The 21,955-nt window shown below is 27.1% G+C and overlaps 1 protein-coding gene across 3 annotated transcripts in view; it reads left to right on the top strand.

The window, feature by feature from the left end:
* Nucleotides 1-14,784, top strand: part of LOC142326787 (uncharacterized) — a 355,257-nt gene extending 340,473 nt beyond the window's left edge. For 2 of the 3 annotated variants that reach the window (XM_075369494.1, XM_075369496.1), the window contains 2 exons: nt 4-182; nt 13,865-14,784. In XM_075369494.1, coding sequence (XP_075225609.1) covers nt 4-182; nt 13,865-14,042 — 357 coding nt within the window. In that variant the 3' untranslated portion in view covers nt 14,043-14,784. The remainder of the gene's footprint in view (nt 1-3; nt 183-13,864) is intronic. The other variant, XM_075369497.1, reaches the window with a different exon arrangement.
* The last annotated feature ends 7,171 nt before the right edge of the window (nt 14,785-21,955 follow it).

Raw genomic sequence — 21,955 nt, 5'->3', positions numbered from 1 at the left:
CAGGAGAGTGAGATCTACCAGAAATGTATTCGGCCACCTCCAAATCGGACGGTGTTTGATGGGGAAAGTCCACCTCCATATAGATCGAGCTCAGCAGGGCTTCTATCACTCGGATCCACGTCCAGTGGGTCTAGCTCAGACTGGACCCATAGTGTCGTCCGCTGTCATAGCATGTCCAGCAAGTAAGTATTTTATTTTAAAAAAAGATTTGTAATTTTTATATGCATATGCTTGTATCATAATAATACTTTATGTCTAATAATCATTTCAATTAATTATATATTCTAAAATATTTCAAAATATCTTTCTTACTCTTATATTAATTATAGTATGTTTCAACCAGTTAAACCGAGTCGTAAAAGGGTACACTAATTGTAAATTCTAAATTGTAGAACTTAAAAAGAATGAACATGAAACTTCTAAAATATGTTAGTTATTGAGAAATCTTTGTTTTAAAAGCATTCCTTATAAATGTCATATTGTTTTTGGTGAGCAAAGTTATATCCTAATGCAGTCCATTGGTTCTTTATCACTGAATGACTTTGTTCGCAGTACTGCGCTTTCTTCATGAGCTTTATAGTTGTTTGGTCTTTCAAGAGAAATGGTATTTCCCGGTTGTATAAATATCTAGCAGATTATGCTGAATTTGTCTGGCACATTGAAGCATAAAAAAATGTCTTATTATTTTGCATAAGATTCAAGTTACTGTTAATGAAAAAGTTGTTGGCTTTGCATGAAAGATGTCACTGTTTTCTGTTAATGCAGTGGCAATTACACTATTGAATGTTGATAATACATAATAGTGTACAGTGTAAGATTGAAACTTGCATTTAAATCTTTTTCTTTCCGAATTTAATTAATTATTATACAAGTATTATAAAAATGATTTTAGCAGAAAAAAATAAACGCATCTGAGTTTTACTAAATTTTACCGTATGATAACACATCACATGTAATTTTAACCAAAAAAAAAATGTATTTTTTAAAGATATATTCTCATAAATTTCTTAATGTGTCAGCAAAGTTTCAGTTTTATAGTTCAAAAATTTAGAAGTTTAGCTGTTTAAAAAAGTGTTATTTCCATTCTCAAAATATACAATGAATTAATCCAAATGCTGTTCTTATGTTATTAGAAACATAAAGACAATCATAAAAAAATGTTGTATATTATGAGAGGTTTTCTGAATTGAATTAATAAAACTAATACAAATTGATTGGTAGATGTAGATCTGAATAGTCCATTTCTTATATTACTTATACTAAAACTAAGCATCTCTTTTTGTAATGTAGTGTTTTATTAAAATATTTTTCATACTAAATATTTATGAAATTATAAAGAATTTTGTGTTTTTTCTTCTCCAACAGATTATTCAGACATTTAACACAATTTACCTTTGTACAGTGCTTTATTTTCATGGAATTCTGAAGACCATTTTTTTCTATCTGATAATTTCTTTAAAGTTGTAATTTTCTTTGTTAGTAATTCCAGATCAGATTACAATTATGAAGAAAAATGTGTTGACAGTCAAATTCATTCCAGTATATTTATTTTTTAACAATCTAATTTCTTTAAATATTGCAATAAAATGTATTATGTAAGTTAAATTTAATCTTTATTGTTCAATAACTTTTTATATCACCTGGTTCTTATTGCTCTAGACCTTGAGAAGGCTTATGACATGTTATGGAGAAAGTGTACAATGAAACTGCTAGCAAATTACAAGATACATAGAAGTATGATAAATTTTATTAAACATTTTTAAACTCTAGAAACATCCAAGTATGAGTTAATGGCACACTCTCAGAACTGTTTGAAATTGAAAATGGCATTTCACAGGTAGGTGTTATAAGTTTTCTGCATTCCTAATTGCAATAAATGATATTATAAAACTATTTTTAGCATCTATCAAGGTCACGTTATACACTGATGATGGTACGTTAATGTTAGAAGGAAGAAATTAAAATAACCATACTTCAAAATGTCCTCAACACACTCCAGATTTTCTGCAATAAGACAAGTTTCAAAATATCTTCAACTAAAAGCTCAGTCACAGTTTTTAAGGCAAAGAAAAAAAAGAGAATGACAATGTAGAACTACATTTAGGTAACAAGACACTTAACAGTTAGGAGTAAAGTCAAAATCCTAGGTCTAATGCTAGATGCAAATTATCATGGAAAGATCATCTGAAATAAATAAAAATGGACTGTCTTAAAAGACTCAACTTCTTGAAAGCATTTTCGAACTGGGGAGCAGAGTAAGAAATTGTCATTGAAACATGCTGTGCCCTTGTACAAACAAAATTAACTAGATTATGGCTCAATAGTTTATAACTCAGAAAAACCTAAGTTTCTGCAAATATTAGAATCAATACACAAGACTAGCAACTGAAGCATTCTGTACTAGCCCAATTAGAAGCATATTATGCAAAGCAAATCTTACACCACTTGAGTACCATAGAAAAATGTTAACATGAAATTATGCCATATCGGCAATAGCAGCCATCTAACATAGTTAATGACATCATGCAATCCACACAGTTCTCATATCAATACAAAAATGCGTAGAAATCGCCTAAACCATTTGAAGAGAGTAACAAAACACCTCAGTGATCTCAACATCACCAATCTCAACACAATGAAATGAAAATTTACTGAAGCACCTCCTTGGCTTCAATCTACACCAGAAATACTGAAAGGCAATGAGCATTTCTAAGCTTGACTAAGGATTACTTAGTCTACACATAAACTGTTAATTGTCAATTATGCAGATTATCTACATATTTACACAGATGCATCGAAATTTCGATGCATCTGTGTAAAAAAAAAGGCACAGGCTGCACTGTAGTTATACCAGAAATAAATCTTTTATTCAAACTCCCAGATGATATTTATATCTTCAGCAGTGAAGGTTTTGCCATTCTGCAAGCATTGAAACATATTGACAAAACAGATATAGAAAAAGTAATAAATTGGGAATCTTCACAATTCCCATAGTGCAATAACAGCAATAGAAAATAAATTAATGGACAATGCCATAATCCAAAAAATATAGGTAACACACAACCTAATCAAAGCCAAAAGACATTTTGCAGACATCAAACTCAGCTGGATACCATCTCATTTAACGATTAAACTGAATGAAGAAGCATACAAGCTGGCTAAACAAGCTACTGAATCTCACAAACTCTCTGAGCAATTGAACATTTTGCCAACGCTTAAAGAAGCTCAAAAACATTTCAAAAAGAAAGTAATTAATAGCTGGAATGAAAAATGGTAACAGATCAATCTCAAAAACTGCATAAAACTTGAAAAAAATATTTTTGAAGAAAATATTTCCCAGGAAACAACAAGTCATCTTAACTCAATTGAGAATAGGAAATGCTAACTTCAGCCACATCATCTCATATTGAAAAAGGAGCAAAATCTATGAGAATATTGCCAGGATAATCTATCAGTGGTAATGGTAAGAATAAAACATAAGATACCTCAAGATCTAGAAAAATGCTTAAATAAAGTGACAAATTGTGGGAAATCTCTAAATTATCTGAAACACTTGAATTTTCAGTATTATATATAAGTATGATTTCTAAGTGTAGTATACATGTGATTCAGTAGGTGTCGCTAATGACCAATAAGGCTGATGTGACATTAAATAAATTTAAAAAAACTTTATATGTAATAAACAGACCTTCTCTGTAACATGTCATTTACTTTTGGTAAGTTCATTAATATGCTGTATATAAAGTTGTTTCAGAAACCATTTCTGCTACATAACATAATTCTCTTCCCAGAAATGCTGTTGAAAAGAGCATTATGGTCAGTCAATGATTTTCTGAATTTTGCACCCTTATAGGTAAAATAATGAGATAATGTATTTTTGTGATTTTGTTTTAAGAGGCAAAATTAGTGATTTTTAACTGTAATTAAAGAATTAAATAATGTTCCAAAAATAGAAAATAGTATATTTTATGAAGAAAAATTCTTTGAAAATTCATTAAAAAAATAGTTAAAAAAAGTTAATTCAATAAATATGCATTAGTTGTTTTTCTATGATTGGTTTTTTTCTCAAAACAAATATTGAGTGTGACAGATTACAATTAGTGAAAAAGTAATAGTAAGAAAGCAGCTATAGGAATATTATCATCATTTCCTAACCAAAAGATTCCTTACAGACAGTTATTTATAAATATACTTTTAGGCAGTTACAGGAAAATGGATTATTTACAATGAAAGTAATATAATAGTAATATGAACATTATTTGCTTATAATGCAGTGAAGTTCACAAATATTATTTGAATATCATATGCAAGTTTGCAAACCCCATTATTAATATTTACAGTAAATATTACACATTAGAGGGCTGTATCCATATCCTTTACATGTGAAACATCTTGATGTTGATTATCAGATTAAATTAATGTCAGTGGTTAATAGAACCTGAATATTATTCTAACAAATCCTTTTTATTGATGAAGCAACTTTTACTTACATTAGATACTTTAATTAGCTTTGATGATTTAAAAACTCAAGAAACATAAATTATTTTGTCACCACCATTCCTCATGCTACTATTGAAACAAGCAAATTTTCAGTGTACAACACGTGTGTACTCATTAGCTCTCTGTTTCAATATAGTGGCAATTTTTTTTTATAGAATTTCATTTTTCAATGGTAGATTCACAAAGAATTCTTTCTTAAATATTATTCAGAATGAAATATCACAATATTTAAAGGGTGCCCCACTAATGGACATAGATGTGAATATACTTTTAGAAAGATTAAGAACAAGCTCATTTTTACTTCCATGTATGTTATTCATCTTTTTGCATAAAATAGAATATTTCCCAACTGTTAAGCCAAGCTGGATTACAACTATAACCAACCAAATCTCTTTCCAACTGATGAATCGTCTAGAAATTTTTTTTGGTGACTCAAAGAAATTAGAATATCTCCCAAAGCCAGAGAACCTTAAAGGACTTTTTTAAAGAAATATCTGCTGCAGAAGAATTAAACAAAATTTCCATAAATGTAATTCACCTATCTGGAATGTAATAAATTCAAGTTAATGGTGAACAACTTGCATAAAATTGTAATTCTGTATAAATAGAATTAATTGAAAAGTAATTAATGAATAAATAAATAAATTAATAATAATTAATGAATTAATTTTTATTATTAAATGAAAATATTGTTCATTTTGTGAACTAATTACATAAAACTATCAAATATACTGATTTTTGCTTAAGCTCTGCATAACCTTTCTATAAAATTAACGTTTTTTATCCTTTTAAAGTAAAGTAAAGAATTCTCATTACCTAAGACAATTTAACTTACACATATGTTACAAGATTTACTCACAGTTTTTCTTAGTAGTAATTAATTTATTTTTGAGTATTGAAAAAACAATGAATGTAATGCAAATGATTTTACAATATCTTGGTACTGTATGTGAACCATTCAAATCTTCTGATTGTACTTTGCGAAAAATTCTGAGTTTTAGTGTACATATGTTATAAAATTTACTCTCACCTTTGTTATTATTCTTTTTTAATTTAAGTTACAGATACTCTTCATATACTCAATACTTTTTCAGCTCCTCTCAGTTACTTGTTGATATAAAGAGAAAATACTTATGTACCTTGCAAAAGGAAATACATACATTTTTTTTTATTGCTAAAAATTCTGAACTCCCTGCCCTACAAAGGTTGAAATAAAACACTTTGCTGCCATTCCCAAAAACTATCTGAGAATATTTTCCCTAAAATAAAAGTGTCATTATTATAAATTGCTTTTGCTGCATAATCTCAAAAACTAACGTATTTGAAAAATGGGATAAAAATCAAACTTTCATTTTTTTTGTCATTAGCCATTTGACTGGTTTGATGCAGATCTCCAAGATACCCTATTTAGTGCTAGTCGTTTCATTTCTGTATACCCCCTACATCCTACATCCCTAACAATTTGTTTTACATACTCCAAACGTTGCCTGCCTGCACAATTTTTTCCTTCTACCTGTCTATCCAATATTAAAGCGACTATTCCAGGATGTCTTAATATATGGCCTATAAGTCTGTCTCTTCTTTTAACTATATTTTTCCAAACGTTTCTCTTCTTAAATTTGTCGCAAAACCTCTTCATTTGTCACTTTATCCACCCATCTGATTTTTAACATTCTCCTACAGCACCACGTTTCAAAAAGCTTCTAATCTTTTCTTCTGAGGTACTCCGATCGTCCAAGTTTCACTTCCATATAAAGCTACACTCCAAACATATACTTTCAAAAATCTTTTCTTGACATTTAAATTAATTTTTGATGTAAAAAAATTATATTTCTGACTAAAGGCTCATTTCACCTGTGCTATTCGGCATTTTATATCGCTTCTGCATCATCCATCTTTAGTAATTCTACTTCCCAAATAACAAAATTCTTCTACCTCCATAATCTTTTCTCTTCCTATTTTTATATTCAGTAGTCCATGTTTGTTATTTTTACAACATTTCATTACTTTAGTTTTGTTCTTGTTTATTTTCATGCGTTAGTTCTTACGTAGGACTTCATCTATGCCGTTCATTGTTTCTTCTAAATCCTTTTTACTCTCGGGTAGAATTACTATATCATCAGCAAATCGTAGCATCTTTATCTTTTCACCTTGTACTGTTACTCCGAATCTAAATTGTTCTTTAACATCATTAACTGCTAGTTCCATGTAAAGATTAAAAAGTAACAGAGATAGGGAACATCCTTGTCAGACTCCCTTTCTTATTACAGCTTCTTTCTTATGTTCTTCAATTATTACTGTTGCTGTTTGGTTCCTGTACATATTAGCAATTGTTCTTCTATCTCTGTATTTGAACCCTAATTTTTTTTAAATGCTGAACATTTTATTCCAGTCTACGTTATCGAATGCCTTTTCTAGGTCTATAAACGCCAAGTATGTTGGTTTGTTTTTCTTTAATCTTCCTTCTACTATTAATCTGAGGCCTAAAATTGCTTCCCTTGTCCCTATACTTTTCCTGAAACCAAATTGGTCTTCTCCTAACACTTCCTCCACTCTCCTCTCAATTCTTCTGTATAGAATTCTAGTTAAGATTTTTGATGCATGATTAGTTAAACTAATTGTTCTGTATTCTTCACATTTATCTGCCCCTGCTTTCTTTGGTATCATGACTATAACACTTTTTTTGAAGTCTGACGGAAATTCCCCTTTTTCATAAATATTACACACCAGCTTGTATAATCTATCAATCGCTTCCTCACCTGCACTGCGCAGTAATTCTACAGGTATTCCGTCTATTCCAGGAGCCTTTCTGCCATTTAAATCTTTTAATGCTCTCTTAAATTCAGATCTCAGTATTGTTTCTCCCACTTCATCCTCCTCAACTTCCTCTTCTTCTATAACACTATTTTCTAATTCATTTCCTCCTTATAACTCTTCAATATATTCCACCCACCTATCGACTTTGCCTTTCATATTATATATTGGTGTACCATCTCTGTTTAACACATTATTAAATTTTAATTTATGTACCACAAAATTTTCCTTAACTTTCCTGTATGCTCCATCTATTTTACCTATGTTCATTTCTCTTTTCACTTCTGAACACTTTTCTTTAATCCATTCTTCTTTCGCTAGTTTGCACTTCCTGTTTATAGTATTTCTTAATTGTCGATAGTTCGTTTTACTTTTTTCATTACTAACATTCTTATATTTTCTATGTTCATCCATCAGCTCCAATATGTCATCTGAAATCCAAGGTTTTCTACCATCTCTCTTTGTTCCCTTCTGCTGATTTAAGAATTTCCTTTTTAACATTCTCCTATTCTTCTTTTACATTTTCTACCTTATCTTTTTTACTCAAACCTCTTGCGATGTACTCCTCAAAAATCTTCTTTACCTCCTCTTTCTCAAGCTTCTCTAAATTCCACCGATTCATTTGACACCTTTTCTTTAGGTTTTTAAACCCCAATCTACATTTCATTAACACTAAATTATGGTTGCTATCAATGTCTGCTCCAGGGTAAGTTTTGCAGTCGACAAGTTGATTTCTAAATCTTTGCTTAACCGTAATAGATTATATCATGGTTAAGCAGTATTATATCTTGTAGTATCACCTGGCTTTTTCCATTTGTATATTCTTCTAGTATGATTTTTAAACTGGGTGTTAGCAATTACTATATTATGCTTCGTGCAAAACTCTATAAGTCGGTTCCCTCTTTCATTCCTTTTGCCCAGCCCGTATTCACCCACTATATTTCCTTCCTTGCCTTTTCCATGCTTGCATTCCAATCTCCGACTATTATTAAATTTTCATCTCCTTTTATGTGTTTAATTGCTTCGTCAGTTTCTTCGTATACACACCCTACCTTACCATCATCATGGGCATTTGTAGGCATATAGATGTTAACAATCGGTTTAGGTTTTAATTTTATCCTTATTACAATGATTCTATCGTTATGCATTTTGTAATACTCTACTCTCTTCCCTATCTTCTTGTTCATTATGAAACCTACTCCTGCCTACCCATTATTTGAAGCTAAGTTTATTATTCTAAAAACACCTGACCAAAAGTCTTTTCTTCTTTCCACCAGACCTCGCTAATTCCTACTACATCTACATTTATCCTATCCATTTCTCTCTTTAAATTTTCTAACCTACCAACCTGTTTTAGACTTCTAACATTCCACGTTCCAACTCGTAGAATGATATTTTTAATTTTCTGGCGACCCCTTCCTTAGTATAACCCCCACCCGAATGGGGGACTAGTTTACCTCTGGAATATTTTACCAAGGAAGGCGTCCCCATCATTTTTATATGAAAATGGAGATTTTCTTGATCATTTTCTTGTAAAAAAAGCAGCTGTAGTTTTCCAATACTTTCAGCTGTGCAGTACTCAGAGGATTGAGTGATGTTGATATGACCAGTTAAGTAGTCCTAACCTACGCCCTTAACAACTACTGAAAGAGCTGCTGCCCTCTTTCAGGAATCATTCCTTAGTCTCTCAACAGATACCTCTCTGATATGGTTGCATCTTCGGTCCAGCTATTCTGTATCACTGAGCACTCAAGCCCCCATCACCAACGGCAAGGTCTCATGATTCATAAAGGGAGAGACTTTTATTAATATGTATAAAGTACTGAAAATCATATTTTTTTTTTAACATCAGTCATGAAGTATTATACTGATTATAATTAAATTCAGGAAAAGAACAAGCTTTAAAATGATCTTTTTTATATATATCTTCTTTTTTATATATTTTCACTTTTTTTATATGTCCTAGTAAGTATGTTTTAAATATGTGTTATTTCTTCCTGCAAGTACTATTTTTTTTTCTATGAAAGTTTACCTAATGAAAGAATTGTTTTATAAATTTCACAGATTTCATTTTCCAACTATTAAAGTATTGCTGTAAAACTATTAATAATTAATATAAGTTTAAGTAATTGAAGGAAATTTAACCAAAATAATTCTGTTCATGAAAATATCTAAATTTATTATGGTGATTTACTTGACTTCTTTTGCAATTCTATGTACTAATATTCAGATTTAGAATTTTATTCCTGTATAACATATCCAATATAGTTTTAAAAGTTATACATTTTGATTCATCAAAAAAATTAAAAGTTTTTTTTTACATTTATATCTTTTCATAAAAAATTCTTATGACTTATATAATGTACACACATGTTTGTTCAAAGTAAACTAAAAAAAAATCAAGGATTGATTATCCAAATAAAAAAAGTAAACATACCCTTTTTTTACATTATAAAAAAATCTATGTTTATAATATAAAAAGATGTTTTAATATTTAATCTATTCTGTGTTAAAAATAAATAATCTGATTGAATTCTAATCTATTTATGAGCAAGATTTATCTATATAAACCATCAATAGTTTTATACCAGGAATATATTAATATAACATGACATGTAAAACAAAAAAAATATTTTAAAAACTCTACTTTAATTGCTTATAAAAAATTAATTCATTTTCTCAGCACGTGTAGTGAAGTTTTATATTTTTTTTGTGATTATGATGATGGAATTAGAGGATAAGACAGTGTGACTGCAAAAGGTTCTAGATCAGTCGAATAGGACACAGTTTCAAAGATATAATAAGTTCTTGAAAACCATTCACAGCAACATACAGTTAACCATATCATAGAAACAAATCACACAAAATATTGACAACGATTGTGATATTCTACTGCTACAAAAAAAAACAATTCTTAACATTTTTGAACATTATTAAATAAATAAATATATTATAATGATGTACTAAATGAACAGACTCAGTTCAAAGCCAACATACTTTTTGAACACTTTTTTTTTGAACACATGTCTCTAAAAAAAACTGCAAGCAATAACATCAGTTGACACAATGGTGAGAATGGAGCACCATCACCAAAGATAGACTGAAAATTTTTTTGAGTAAGTTATGTGAAATATTTTATTTATAAAATTGTTTCAGTGAACAATTTCAAAAGTTTATTGTTTTGAATAATATGTAATATTTTATAAATTATAAATAATAAACAAATAAATTAGAGCATGTGCGAGTCATTTGAGAAATCTACACCTAAAAAAAATATTTTTTTTAGATTATTCTCCTAAACTCTGCTTTATTTTATTTAATTATTTATAATTGATATAATTTTTTGTTTATTTATTACAATCATGGAAAATATATTTTGTATTCTTTCAAATAATTTTAATTTACAGCTAGAAACTCTGAAACCAAATTTATTCCATGTGCTATACATATGATCTGTTAGATCATACTGAGGTGAAGATTTTGATGATTAAAAGTGATAAGTGTATAAATGTATAATTTAAGAATAATTAAAAGACACAAATGTCTTTTAAAAAAAAAGACATTTGTGTCTTTTTTTTTTATTTTACTACTGTCCAGATCTGACTCTTGGCTCTAAGGAAAACATTATTTGGATACTTTTCATACAGACTGATTTTCATACAGACAGATTTTTTTTTAAAAGACACAAATGTCTTTTAATTATTCTTACATTATATCTTTAATTATTCTTACATTATATATGTGGTAATAAATAATAAAAATTTACATCACCCATAATCCTTGCTACATATCATTTTTTGAAAATAAGCACTTCTCCATAAATTCAACTATAAATTTCCTCCCCATGTAATAATAATAATAGTACCATATCCAAAAATTAATAAAAAAAAGCAGTAGACTAATTTTATACAATTCTAAGTTGTACATTTCATCATGTTTTTAAGCGAATCCGCCAGTGAACCGTATTCACATGGTGTATAATTGAATAATTTCAATTATCTTCTTCCTAATTTTTATTTTATCTTTTACTGATTTAATTATTTATTAGCTTCACATATTTTTTTACTACTATATTTATTATGTTACTGCATCACTATGGACTTTAATCACTTCTGTTTTCAAATTTTTTTGCTATGCTTCTCAAATCATGATTGTTCCATTGTTTTTCATGTTTTTTCAGGCAAATTCCGGGACAGTTCTTTTTTTTACTATATGGAACTCCTTACTTCTGCAGTGATCTATTTAATTTATAATTATGGATAATCTTGGATGTGATGGAAACCAAGACTTAATTGTTCCAATAAACTAACTATGTTTTGTTATATTTACAAAGTAGAAATGTGATGATTTTAAATGTTATACAACTACACACTGTTAAGATTCACTGCCAAGCCGTCTGAAGAGGTTGGAGACCTCTTAATTAGGTTAATCCTTAATTAGGTTAATTAGAGGTTTAACCTCTTAAAGTATGTGTGATGAATTTTACTACTGTCCAGATCTGACTCTTGGCTCTAAGGAAAACATTATTTGGATACTTTTCATACAGACTGGATAGTTCAACAAGATAATTTTTTAGACTGATGTAAAATAATTATATAATTTTTTTTTATTGTTGCTTTTCTAATTGTTAGTTTTTAGTTTTAGACTGTACTGGTTTAGATTTGACTAGTAATTATAATTATATATTTATTCCACTCAGTATTATTTATAAATCTGGTAGTGAATTAATAATCCAAACCGTTTGGGACTGATAGTTAGGATGTTAAAAATCAAATTTACAAACACATTTAAAAAATTGTAATTTGCTCCCCGTTAAGCATTTACTAAGTATGAAGATTTGAATTAAATTATATTGATGCTCATAACTAAAAGGATTTCTTGTAATATGTCTTTTCCATTATTTAATACACTACTCTTATTATAAATTAAAGCACATTTCAATTCTATAAATATAGCTGCATATGAGAGAATTTGTGTTCTTTTTTTTCAGGTCATAATTAAAGTTTCAAATGTAATATTGTTTATAATATTCCAGTTATATAAAAAACAAATTTTTCCAGTTTCAACTTCATTATTGTCAATTTCTCATTCTTGTTGTTATGATAATCACCAGTATAATTTATGCATTGAAAAAACCGAAAAAGATAAATACATTTCAGCTGTTATTAAATATTTTAATGCATTGGGGATTTTTGTTATTTACTAACTATAACAACCTTTGTGGGTTGATCTACATTATCTAATCAACCTTATTTCTTTTTCCTTTTTTTTTAAGTACTTGAAGAAGAATGAAATAATTTTTATCATTTTTACATTTTTGTATAGTTTAGTTTTTTTTAATTTAATAACTCAATTTTGTATTGAAATTTTTGAGAGATTGAAGTCTTTTAATCTGTTTAGATCATTATTTTGCATAAATCATTGCTCACTTTTCTTAAAGGTAATGACTTTCTTTCCTGGTATCCATTTTGTGAATTTAATGATCCAAGATTTCTCTCTACTCCATTTATACTCTGTACCCAGTTCTTAGTATTAAATGCTTTTGAATGTAACTAGTTGAAAGTTCTTTAGAACTAATTACCAAAATAAGTAATGGAGTTTGAAAAAACTGTATTATATGTAGATATCTTACCAACTTCACTTTAATTTTCTTGATATAGCTCACTGAATTTTTACTTTCCTTGGATAAATTGATTATCATGGAAATTAGATTTTTTCTTTTTTTTTAATCTATATTTATATCTACTTCACCTCTTTTATCCAGAAGATTCTGGGTTCAAATTCCAGTCAGATATTTTTCTTACACTATGAAATTCAGTACACATTATAAAAAATAAAAGGATGGTAGCTGTTAATTCTGATTTACAGGTATCAGCCTATATTTTTCAAAAATAATTAGCCTATATTTGTCAAAAATAATTAAAAATGTTAATTAATTTATTTTTAATTATCCAACTTCAAAATACATTAGTATTTTGTTAATAGAATTTTAGGAGGGACTTGAATCATTAGTTAATATGCTTACAAAGATTGTAATAGTACTTTTAATATAAAATAACCTTATTCACAATGAAAGAGATACAATTTTTATGCAACTAGGTCACAATAGGAGCAGAGTTTGTAAAAATACTTTCTGATGTTCTTTACTGATGGAACCAATAGTTTATAAGCTTCACAGCAATGATTTTCATAAAAACTTTGTGATGTGTAAGATTAAATAAATACCTTTCATTAACCTCAGAATTAAATGAAATTAGTTACCGCATTTTGTGACGTTCACAACTAAGGTATTATTATATCATTGATCATCTTTATCGAGAAGATAATCAGTGATAGTTTTATGTTACATAAACAGAATCTTAAAAATAATTCATTTTGTGAACAATAATTCCCCCAGAACCATATCTCTTGTAATCATGCTCATGTATATGGAAAAATTTGTCTACACAATTCATGTGTCCACATTATTACCTTAACTTTTTTGTTAACATCATATTATTAATACTAAGATAATGAAATTTTTGGAACAATGAATTTTTTTTTTTTTCAGGTACCCACCTCCGCCACACTTACCGCCTGTGATAGTTCCGTCTCGGCAAAGGCTGGGGGGGAGCACACCGCTGTCCCGCCTCACAATGGTGCCTTGCCTGGCGGACACCTCCGCCCCTGCCCCTGCCCCTGCCCCCACACCAGCACCCACCACAAACACACCCTCTCCATCCACCTAGGGCGTGCACTTCGGAATCTCATAACATCGCAACGGCACTGACAGCTCCTTTATTTATTACGAATCTTCTCTCTTATAAATTTTGCAAGGTTTGGTAATTTTAATACCTATTTTTAATTATTTTAGGTCCCTAGGCGGACTTGTAAAAATGTTGTTTTATTATTTATAATTGACTACTGTGAAATCCTTTGGAGAATGTTATTTTTCAATTTTATTTAATGTTTTTTTTTTTTTTTTTTTTTTTAACTTAAATAGTAAATTGTTTTTGTTTATGATAAAACAGGTAGAATTCTATTTCAGTATATTTTTTGTTGGTATAAAATGATTGGTTTTATTTATTAGCTCCATTTTTACATTTACACACACACACACACAAATATATATATATACACACACACATAAAGTGAGTGAGCTGCCCCCCCACCCAACACACACATTCACACAAACACAAGTACCCTTCACTTATTCATAAAATTTTGTCATAGTAGTGATTGAAATATCTTATCTGTTATATAAAAATAATAATTTAAACAGACACATTTTTATTTTAATTCCACCAACAGTTATTGCATGTGGAAAGTGTTTAAATTACTGTCTTTGTGTAATAATAATTTTTTTTAAATGTTGTTTTAAACTATTTTTATTTATAAATGGCTTTTTTATTATTATAGTATTTCCCTAACCAATTACAAATTGAGGTTAGGTTTATTTGGATCTCATTAGTGATAAGATTTAAAAGGAGTTTTCAGTATCATCAAAAAGTCCCTTTTCAGCATTATAATGACTTTAATAAAATTAATTTTAAATTGTTTTATTTTTATTATTGACATTTTTATTTCATAATTTATCAGAGAGGGTCTTTTTGATAATTTTCATGTATCTATGCCTTTGTAAATAATATTTGTATTATAGTTTTTATTATTTTTTTTATGTTATTTTGTAAAATAAAATCAATGAAAATGTTCTGAAGGATTTCACTGTAGTAAAAAAATAAATCTACTAAAAAAACAAAGTATATATACAGTTGTCAATGTAATTTTTATCACAGATAAGTAATGTGTAAAATGAAAAAAGATTAATTAATTTATAAAAAGTAATTTTATTTCCTGGCAATTTTTATAGTATGTTCTATTGAATACTGTAATTTTTTTTTTTTTTTTTTTTTGCCGACACTGTTTTTGTAACATTACAATTTTTAAGTCTATTTTCAAAAAGTTTTCTTAATTATATTTTTGTTTGTATTTACATCTGTTTATTCATTTGTATTCTTTCTTGTATTGTAGATTTCTTTATTTGATGATTTTAAGGTGCATCAACTCTTAAAAACACTTTCAACTATGTTGGATTTACTTGTTATAAATTTTCAAAATTCTAGCTGGGAATCAGACATGGAACCATCAATGTTCCAAGTAAGCATGCTATGCACCTGTGCTACCAAGGCATAGGTATTAAGAGTTATGTAGTACAGTTCTCTTATTTCAAATAAAAATGCTCATGATATATTTGATATCAATGATCCATTCTGTAAAAGATTATATCTTTAAAATTGTTTAACTAATTCCTTTGCTGTAACATAAATTTCAATATTTTATATTCTTTTTATTAAATATCCATAACGTTTAAAGAAATTTTATGTCAACAAGATTTATTACTTTCCATTTATTGACTGTATTGTTTCATTTTACTCATTATTTAAAGTAAAAGTTACTGTCCTTGATGCACTTTCATGTGTTAATGCAACACTGATTAATAAAATAAATAAATAATTAACATTTACAGCTGACTTTTCCAGTTTGTAATAATTAATTGTTATTATCTGATTATTAATTTTTAGTTTTTAAATTTGAGCCTTATTGTGTTATATAATGTGAGAAAGTATGGTTTGTAATGTAAAATACTATTATATAATTATTATGTGTTGTAAATTATGAAATACTTGTAAACAATAATTATTTATAATATTGGTTATGTTATTTATATTTTATTGTACTATTATTATTATTATTATTATGTAGTTATGATTCCAACAAAAAAGGCAAGCTTTATTTGCTCAGGGGAAGTTGTAAAGCATTATGGTGATAATATTTTTATTTGCTAGAAATTCTGATTTTATGCGCTTAAAACCAAACTAATGCATCATAAAAATATGTGATAATTAATTAAAAAGATATTATCATTGAAAAAGTTTAGTAATTTGTTTTTACGTTGGAAGTATAAAAATTATTAATTTAGTATTCAGTAAATTTTGTATATATTTGAAGTTACAAGTTCAGGTTAAATTAATCTTTAAGAAATTTAAACAGTCTTTTTTCAGATAATTATTAACCCTTTTGCTGATACAACTATATATTATTTGCGTTATGCTATGGCAGTGCAAATTTACATTTACATTTACATTTACATTTACATTTAGAAACTCATTCACCAGTGCTTTATCTGTAATTGTATGTATGCTCCTATTATTTTCTATACAATATCTATTAGAGTTACTGTAGAAGTGTACATGCTATTTTCTGTGTTCTTAAATAAATTTTTCTTTTGTCAGAAGATGGAGGTGAGAAATTGTGAATACCATATGCTGTATGTATTATTTGTCGCCATACTTATTAAAATGTTTGTAGTATAAAAACAAAGAAATAATTATTTCCATAATATTTTATTGATTTTTTGGCAATTATTTTCAAGTAATATTAGATTTCAGCCCATTTCTGTAAGTGGTGTTGGTCGATGTTTTCCTTGTTAGAAATAATTTGCATATATATTTTTTTTAGTCATCAGTGTGCTGATAACTTTTTTAAGTAGTTTAATTTCCTAATTCATTACATAGATATAGGCATAGAATTACTATTTCAGAAGCGAAAGGGTTAAGTCTATAATTCATGAAATTCATCTCTTGCCTAGAGTATCTTAGAGTCTTGTAATTGGATGCATGAAAAAACTGTTTTTAGTGTTTAATAACTTTAGCCTCATGTACTAAAAAATTAAACCGTTTGTTTTAACTTTCTATGAGGTAAGGGGTGAAAGGAGAAAGGCCATGGTAAACATTTGGCCTATTGTAATTCTGAAGACATCATTAATGGCATGTAACTTATTTTATACTTCATTCATCATTTACTTTCCTTAAGGTTTCAGTTTTTAATTTTAATCATTATTAGTTTGATTCTGTTCTCTGTTAACCTGTATAAGTAAAATTGTAGCTAAGAACATTGCAATTAATTTGTAACATTAATCAAGAAATATGTTTGTTGTATGAGTATCGTAAAAAAGAAGGATAGAGAATATCAGAGTTCATATTAAATAATCTGAAGCAACACCTCATTTTGATAAATGAAAGCTAACATTGATTTATTTAGGGACAATTTTTCTTGGGGCAAAAATTGCAGTAGTGAGGACTAATTTGAATTTATGTTAAGTCAAAGTAAATTTTTATTCAAGGTATGATTGATATGTATAGTTCAAAATTAATTATTATTGTTAAATAATATAATTGTGTAAGAAATTAACATTAATCAGAAAAAATATTGAGAAAATTCTGGATTAAGAATTAAAAGTTTTCTTTTCTCCTTGTTGTTAACCATATTTAAAGATACTAATTTATCCCAAATATTTATTCTATTTGTGTCCCTGGTTTAAAAACTACATTCAGTTAAATATTAGAAAATTATTACTAATGTGAATATTAAAAGAAGCAGTCTTAAGTCCCATGGGTTTATTAATTACTCCCTTCCCCTCTCACCAGTTTTAACATAGTTGCCATTTTAAATTATTATGTTTAAAATACTATTTTTCGTAAAGTATTGTAAAATACTTATTTACGTTGCATGAATAAATATTACTTGATCAATTACATGCAATGATTCTTTTTTCCTTGTTTTAATAACAGCTTTTTGATAAAATTAATTTTTTTTCATTTATACATTTTTTGGTTTTTTATTTATAATCAATTTGTTTACATAAAATAATGGTTTTTTTCTTTTTAACTCTTTCATTTTTTTTAATTTACTTTTTCTTTACTGATACACATTTCTGGATCTTTTTCATTAGTATTTTTTTTTTTTGCGTTTATCATATTATTAAATTAATTATTTTTCTGAAATAATTAGTCTGAAATTATGCTTTTATCTTAAACTTATCAACTTTATATTGTGAAAGTTTCTTCGATAGAAATAAAAAAGTAAAATGAAAAAACCTAACAAAAATCATTTATTTTACAATGTGAGTGGTCCAAGAAGCAGGAAAGAGAATTATTTGAGATTTGCTTATACATACAATTATAGTAATGTAAAATTAATTTCTTTTGAAGTAAAAAAAAAAAATTAAATGTTTTAAAGACAGAGTTAAGAGAAAAGACTATATAACTGGTTTTATAGTACTAGAAGCCCTACATCCCAATCTCGAGATGTATTTTCAATTTAGAAAATCTGTTGATAATTAGTATAGGATTACTCATCATAAACCAATCCCTGCCATTCCTTCTTAGATGCGGGCTGTGGTCAGCTTCATCTGACTAAACCTACCATTAAATCCAACGCTGATGTTATATAATAATTGTATTTTATCAGATTAATAATTACAGAATGATTCAGTTAAATTTAATATTAAATCCAAAATAAAGGACGTATTTTCACCATTTAGTTCACTTTAGTTCTTTTATTTCTAGAAAAAAATTATTTTATTCTTTTTTTTATTATAATGTTGTTCTTTGAAAAAAAAATTGTTTTTATATATTGTTTTTCTTTTTTATTATTAATGGAAGGTGTTTGCTTTTAGTTTGGTTTTTAGGTATCAAGATAAATTTCACAAGATGTCATTCTTTTATTTAAAAAAAAAGAAATATATATATATATATATATTTGTCTTGTTAATTGTGATCATTAAAATATATTTAAAAAAATAGATGAATAAATGTGTATTTCAGCATTTAGTCTAAAATAGTCTAAAATTTTTATTGCCTTATCGCAAATTACATTTTCATTAATACTTCCTGTAATTATGTATAGCACAATACTTACTTTAAGTACAATATTATTCCATTTGTTACATCATTTTATTATATTTTTATTATTATTATTATTATTATTACTATTATTACTATTATTATTATTTATATTAGAATGTATAAAACCAGAATGTACGGTCATTGAAAACAAAATACTGACATATTGTTGTTTAAATAAAATATTTTTTTTGGTATCTTGTAAATGGAATTCAAATAATATTTAATTCTATATGAGTACCATATGCTACTACTATTTTCAGTTTAAATGTAAAAAAGATTTTTTTCCAATATTTAGTATGTCTAGAAAACAACTATTATTTTCAAGTAGGATCCAAAATGTACATACGTAACATAATCTGTTTACTGTAATGTTATATTTTCTCAGGTTTTGTTTAAATAATGTCTGTTTTTTTTTCGCTCTGGTTTTTTTTTAATCGTTGTTACATATGTATAAGTGATATATATTATTAATCATTTAACGTCTCTTCTCTAAAAAAAATAAATAAATTATTTTATGAATGTCGTTTCATTATATAAAAATTTTAATTCATCAGAATCAAATGAAAAGACTTCTTATTGTAGGTTGAGCATGCAAGGCACAAAATATAAATGCAATTGTTATTACAGAACTCATTAATGATAATTTAAAGAATAATTATTTTATTCCTTAAGTAAAATGAGATGCTAAGACTGTATTTTTTTATTCAGTTTAATTTTTCCCTGTTTAAGTTTTATTTAAATAACTTCATCTTAAGTAATTTTGTGCTATTTAGAAACTTAACTTATGGTAAGCTACCTAATGAACATAAGTAATTATTAAGATTTTCTTTCTTGATACAAAGCTTATTGTAATTTTCCAGTTTTAAAAATAATTTGAATTATTTTATTTTTAGAATTTTTCAGTGCTTAATTATGTATACATTTTAGTGTTTCATTTTGTTTTTCACTTTTATTAGTATTTGAGTGTTGAATATTATATTAAATATATTTTCCAGTATTAAATGTTATAATTCTGCTTTTTTTTCAATTTGAGCATATAAAAAAAAAGAATAAACTTTTTTTCATTATTCTGTGTATGATCATTTATTTACAATATTATTTTTACCATAATTTTCTTTCAATTTAATTAAATTATTACATTATAGTCTAGAGAAAAACCAGTATTAATTTTATTTTGTAAGCAACATGGAATGGATGTAATTTGATGGTTGACTGTTCATTTAGAGTAATGTGTTGCTAGCATCATCTAATATGTAGGCATCAAGAAGATCATGTGGTTCTTAAAATGCAATCGAATCCCTTCCTTCCAACTGCAAACAGACGTGGCAAAAATGGACATTAAAACTTTTCTATTAATTAAAAGCAGTTTGAATTGTTATCATTACTTTTTTTTTTCGGCTTGTGTATTTAATACTATGCATTAGGTAAGTTAACTGTATATATAATGTCATGTATACTTGGAAACACATGTTTCTGGCAAAGTTTAGTAACACTATAATTCTATTTTTGCATCAGAATACTTGCTGATTTTTCTTTTCATATGAGAAGTAAATCTAAATGAGAATGCAATATAATACACTTTATTGAGGCAAAATTCTGGAAAATCCTTGGTTTATATGGCTGAAAGTCCTTCCGTTTTCTTGCATGGCTCCATCCTGTGTCATTTATTGATTTAAGAATAAAGTAAATTTTACATCAAATAATTGCTTTTGTTAATTTTTGTAGTTTTTTAATTTTTAAAATATTTAAATAAACAAAATGTGTTATTTATTCTGACTCATGTATAGGCCAAGTCAGTAAAGAAATAATTTTAGTTTTAATTTTCTATATAAAGAGTACGATAAAATCACAAATATAAAGTAGTAATTACTAAACTGCAAAAAAATTAATTACTACAGAATTACTAAACTGAAATTGTAATAATTTATCAATATATACCTGCCCTTTTACAGACAGAAAAAATCTGCTAAAAATTATAATTTTTGCTTATTTGATAAATTTAGTAATATTCCATACAAAAAGAGCTACGCTAAAATATTATTGAAATAAATTTTTAAAAAATAAATCCTCAAAAACTACTTTTAAAGATTATTTTTTTTATTATTAGTTATTTGCTTTTGTTATTGAAAGATTATAATGCTTCATAACAGGCTGTATGTTTAGTTACATTTAGATCATGTCCAGTCTTAAATCTATGTTCCCAATTTACATACCACCAAATAGAGTCTGGCAACTTCACTTATCTGCCAACGTGGAAGTTTGACATAAAATTTTTCATTGTTTTAATTGAGGAAGCAATAATTGGACTCCAAAGTTGAAAAATTCTAACGTTATTAATGTATTCTATCTTTCTCTCTGTTATCAGTTATTTCAGATTATTTTTCCTTAGAACTGAATTCCTTAATAGATTAGCCATTGACCCGTTTTCTTCTTCTTATTGGAATTTTTTTTATAGGGTTCATTTTTCTTCAATTTCCTTCAAACCTCTTCATTTCAAAATTTTCTATTCCGTAACTTTCTGATTTTATTATGACCTTTTTTTCTTTTATGATTTCAGGTAATACAAATATTTTTAAAAAGTTCTTAAAAAAATCACATTTTTAATATAAAAGTGTAATTAGCTTTTGGTTACAAACATACTATGTAAGTGTTTACCCAGCTTCTTTCAATTTCTCAACTTCTGATATATTCTGTTCCTGTATTACTATTAATTTTTTCACTTTTTCCTTTTTTCCATTTATTTATTTCTTCCCTTTATCTCATTTATTTAAAATTTCTCTCCTGGCAATGCATCTATACCATTCAGTATTAATTCTAATTGATTTCTAGTTACAATTAAGTACAGTATTATCAGCGGATGCTTCTGTTATTATTTTTTCCATGGAGTTTTTCTTATCTATAGATTTTTCTCCTGT

The sequence above is a fragment of the Lycorma delicatula genome, chromosome 6 (genome assembly GCF_047948215.1).
Source record: "Lycorma delicatula isolate Av1 chromosome 6, ASM4794821v1, whole genome shotgun sequence".
Lineage (NCBI taxonomy): Eukaryota > Metazoa > Arthropoda > Insecta > Hemiptera > Fulgoridae > Lycorma > Lycorma delicatula.
Note: the sequence above shows the minus strand (reverse complement) of the source record. Positions and strands in the feature narration are given on the sequence as shown.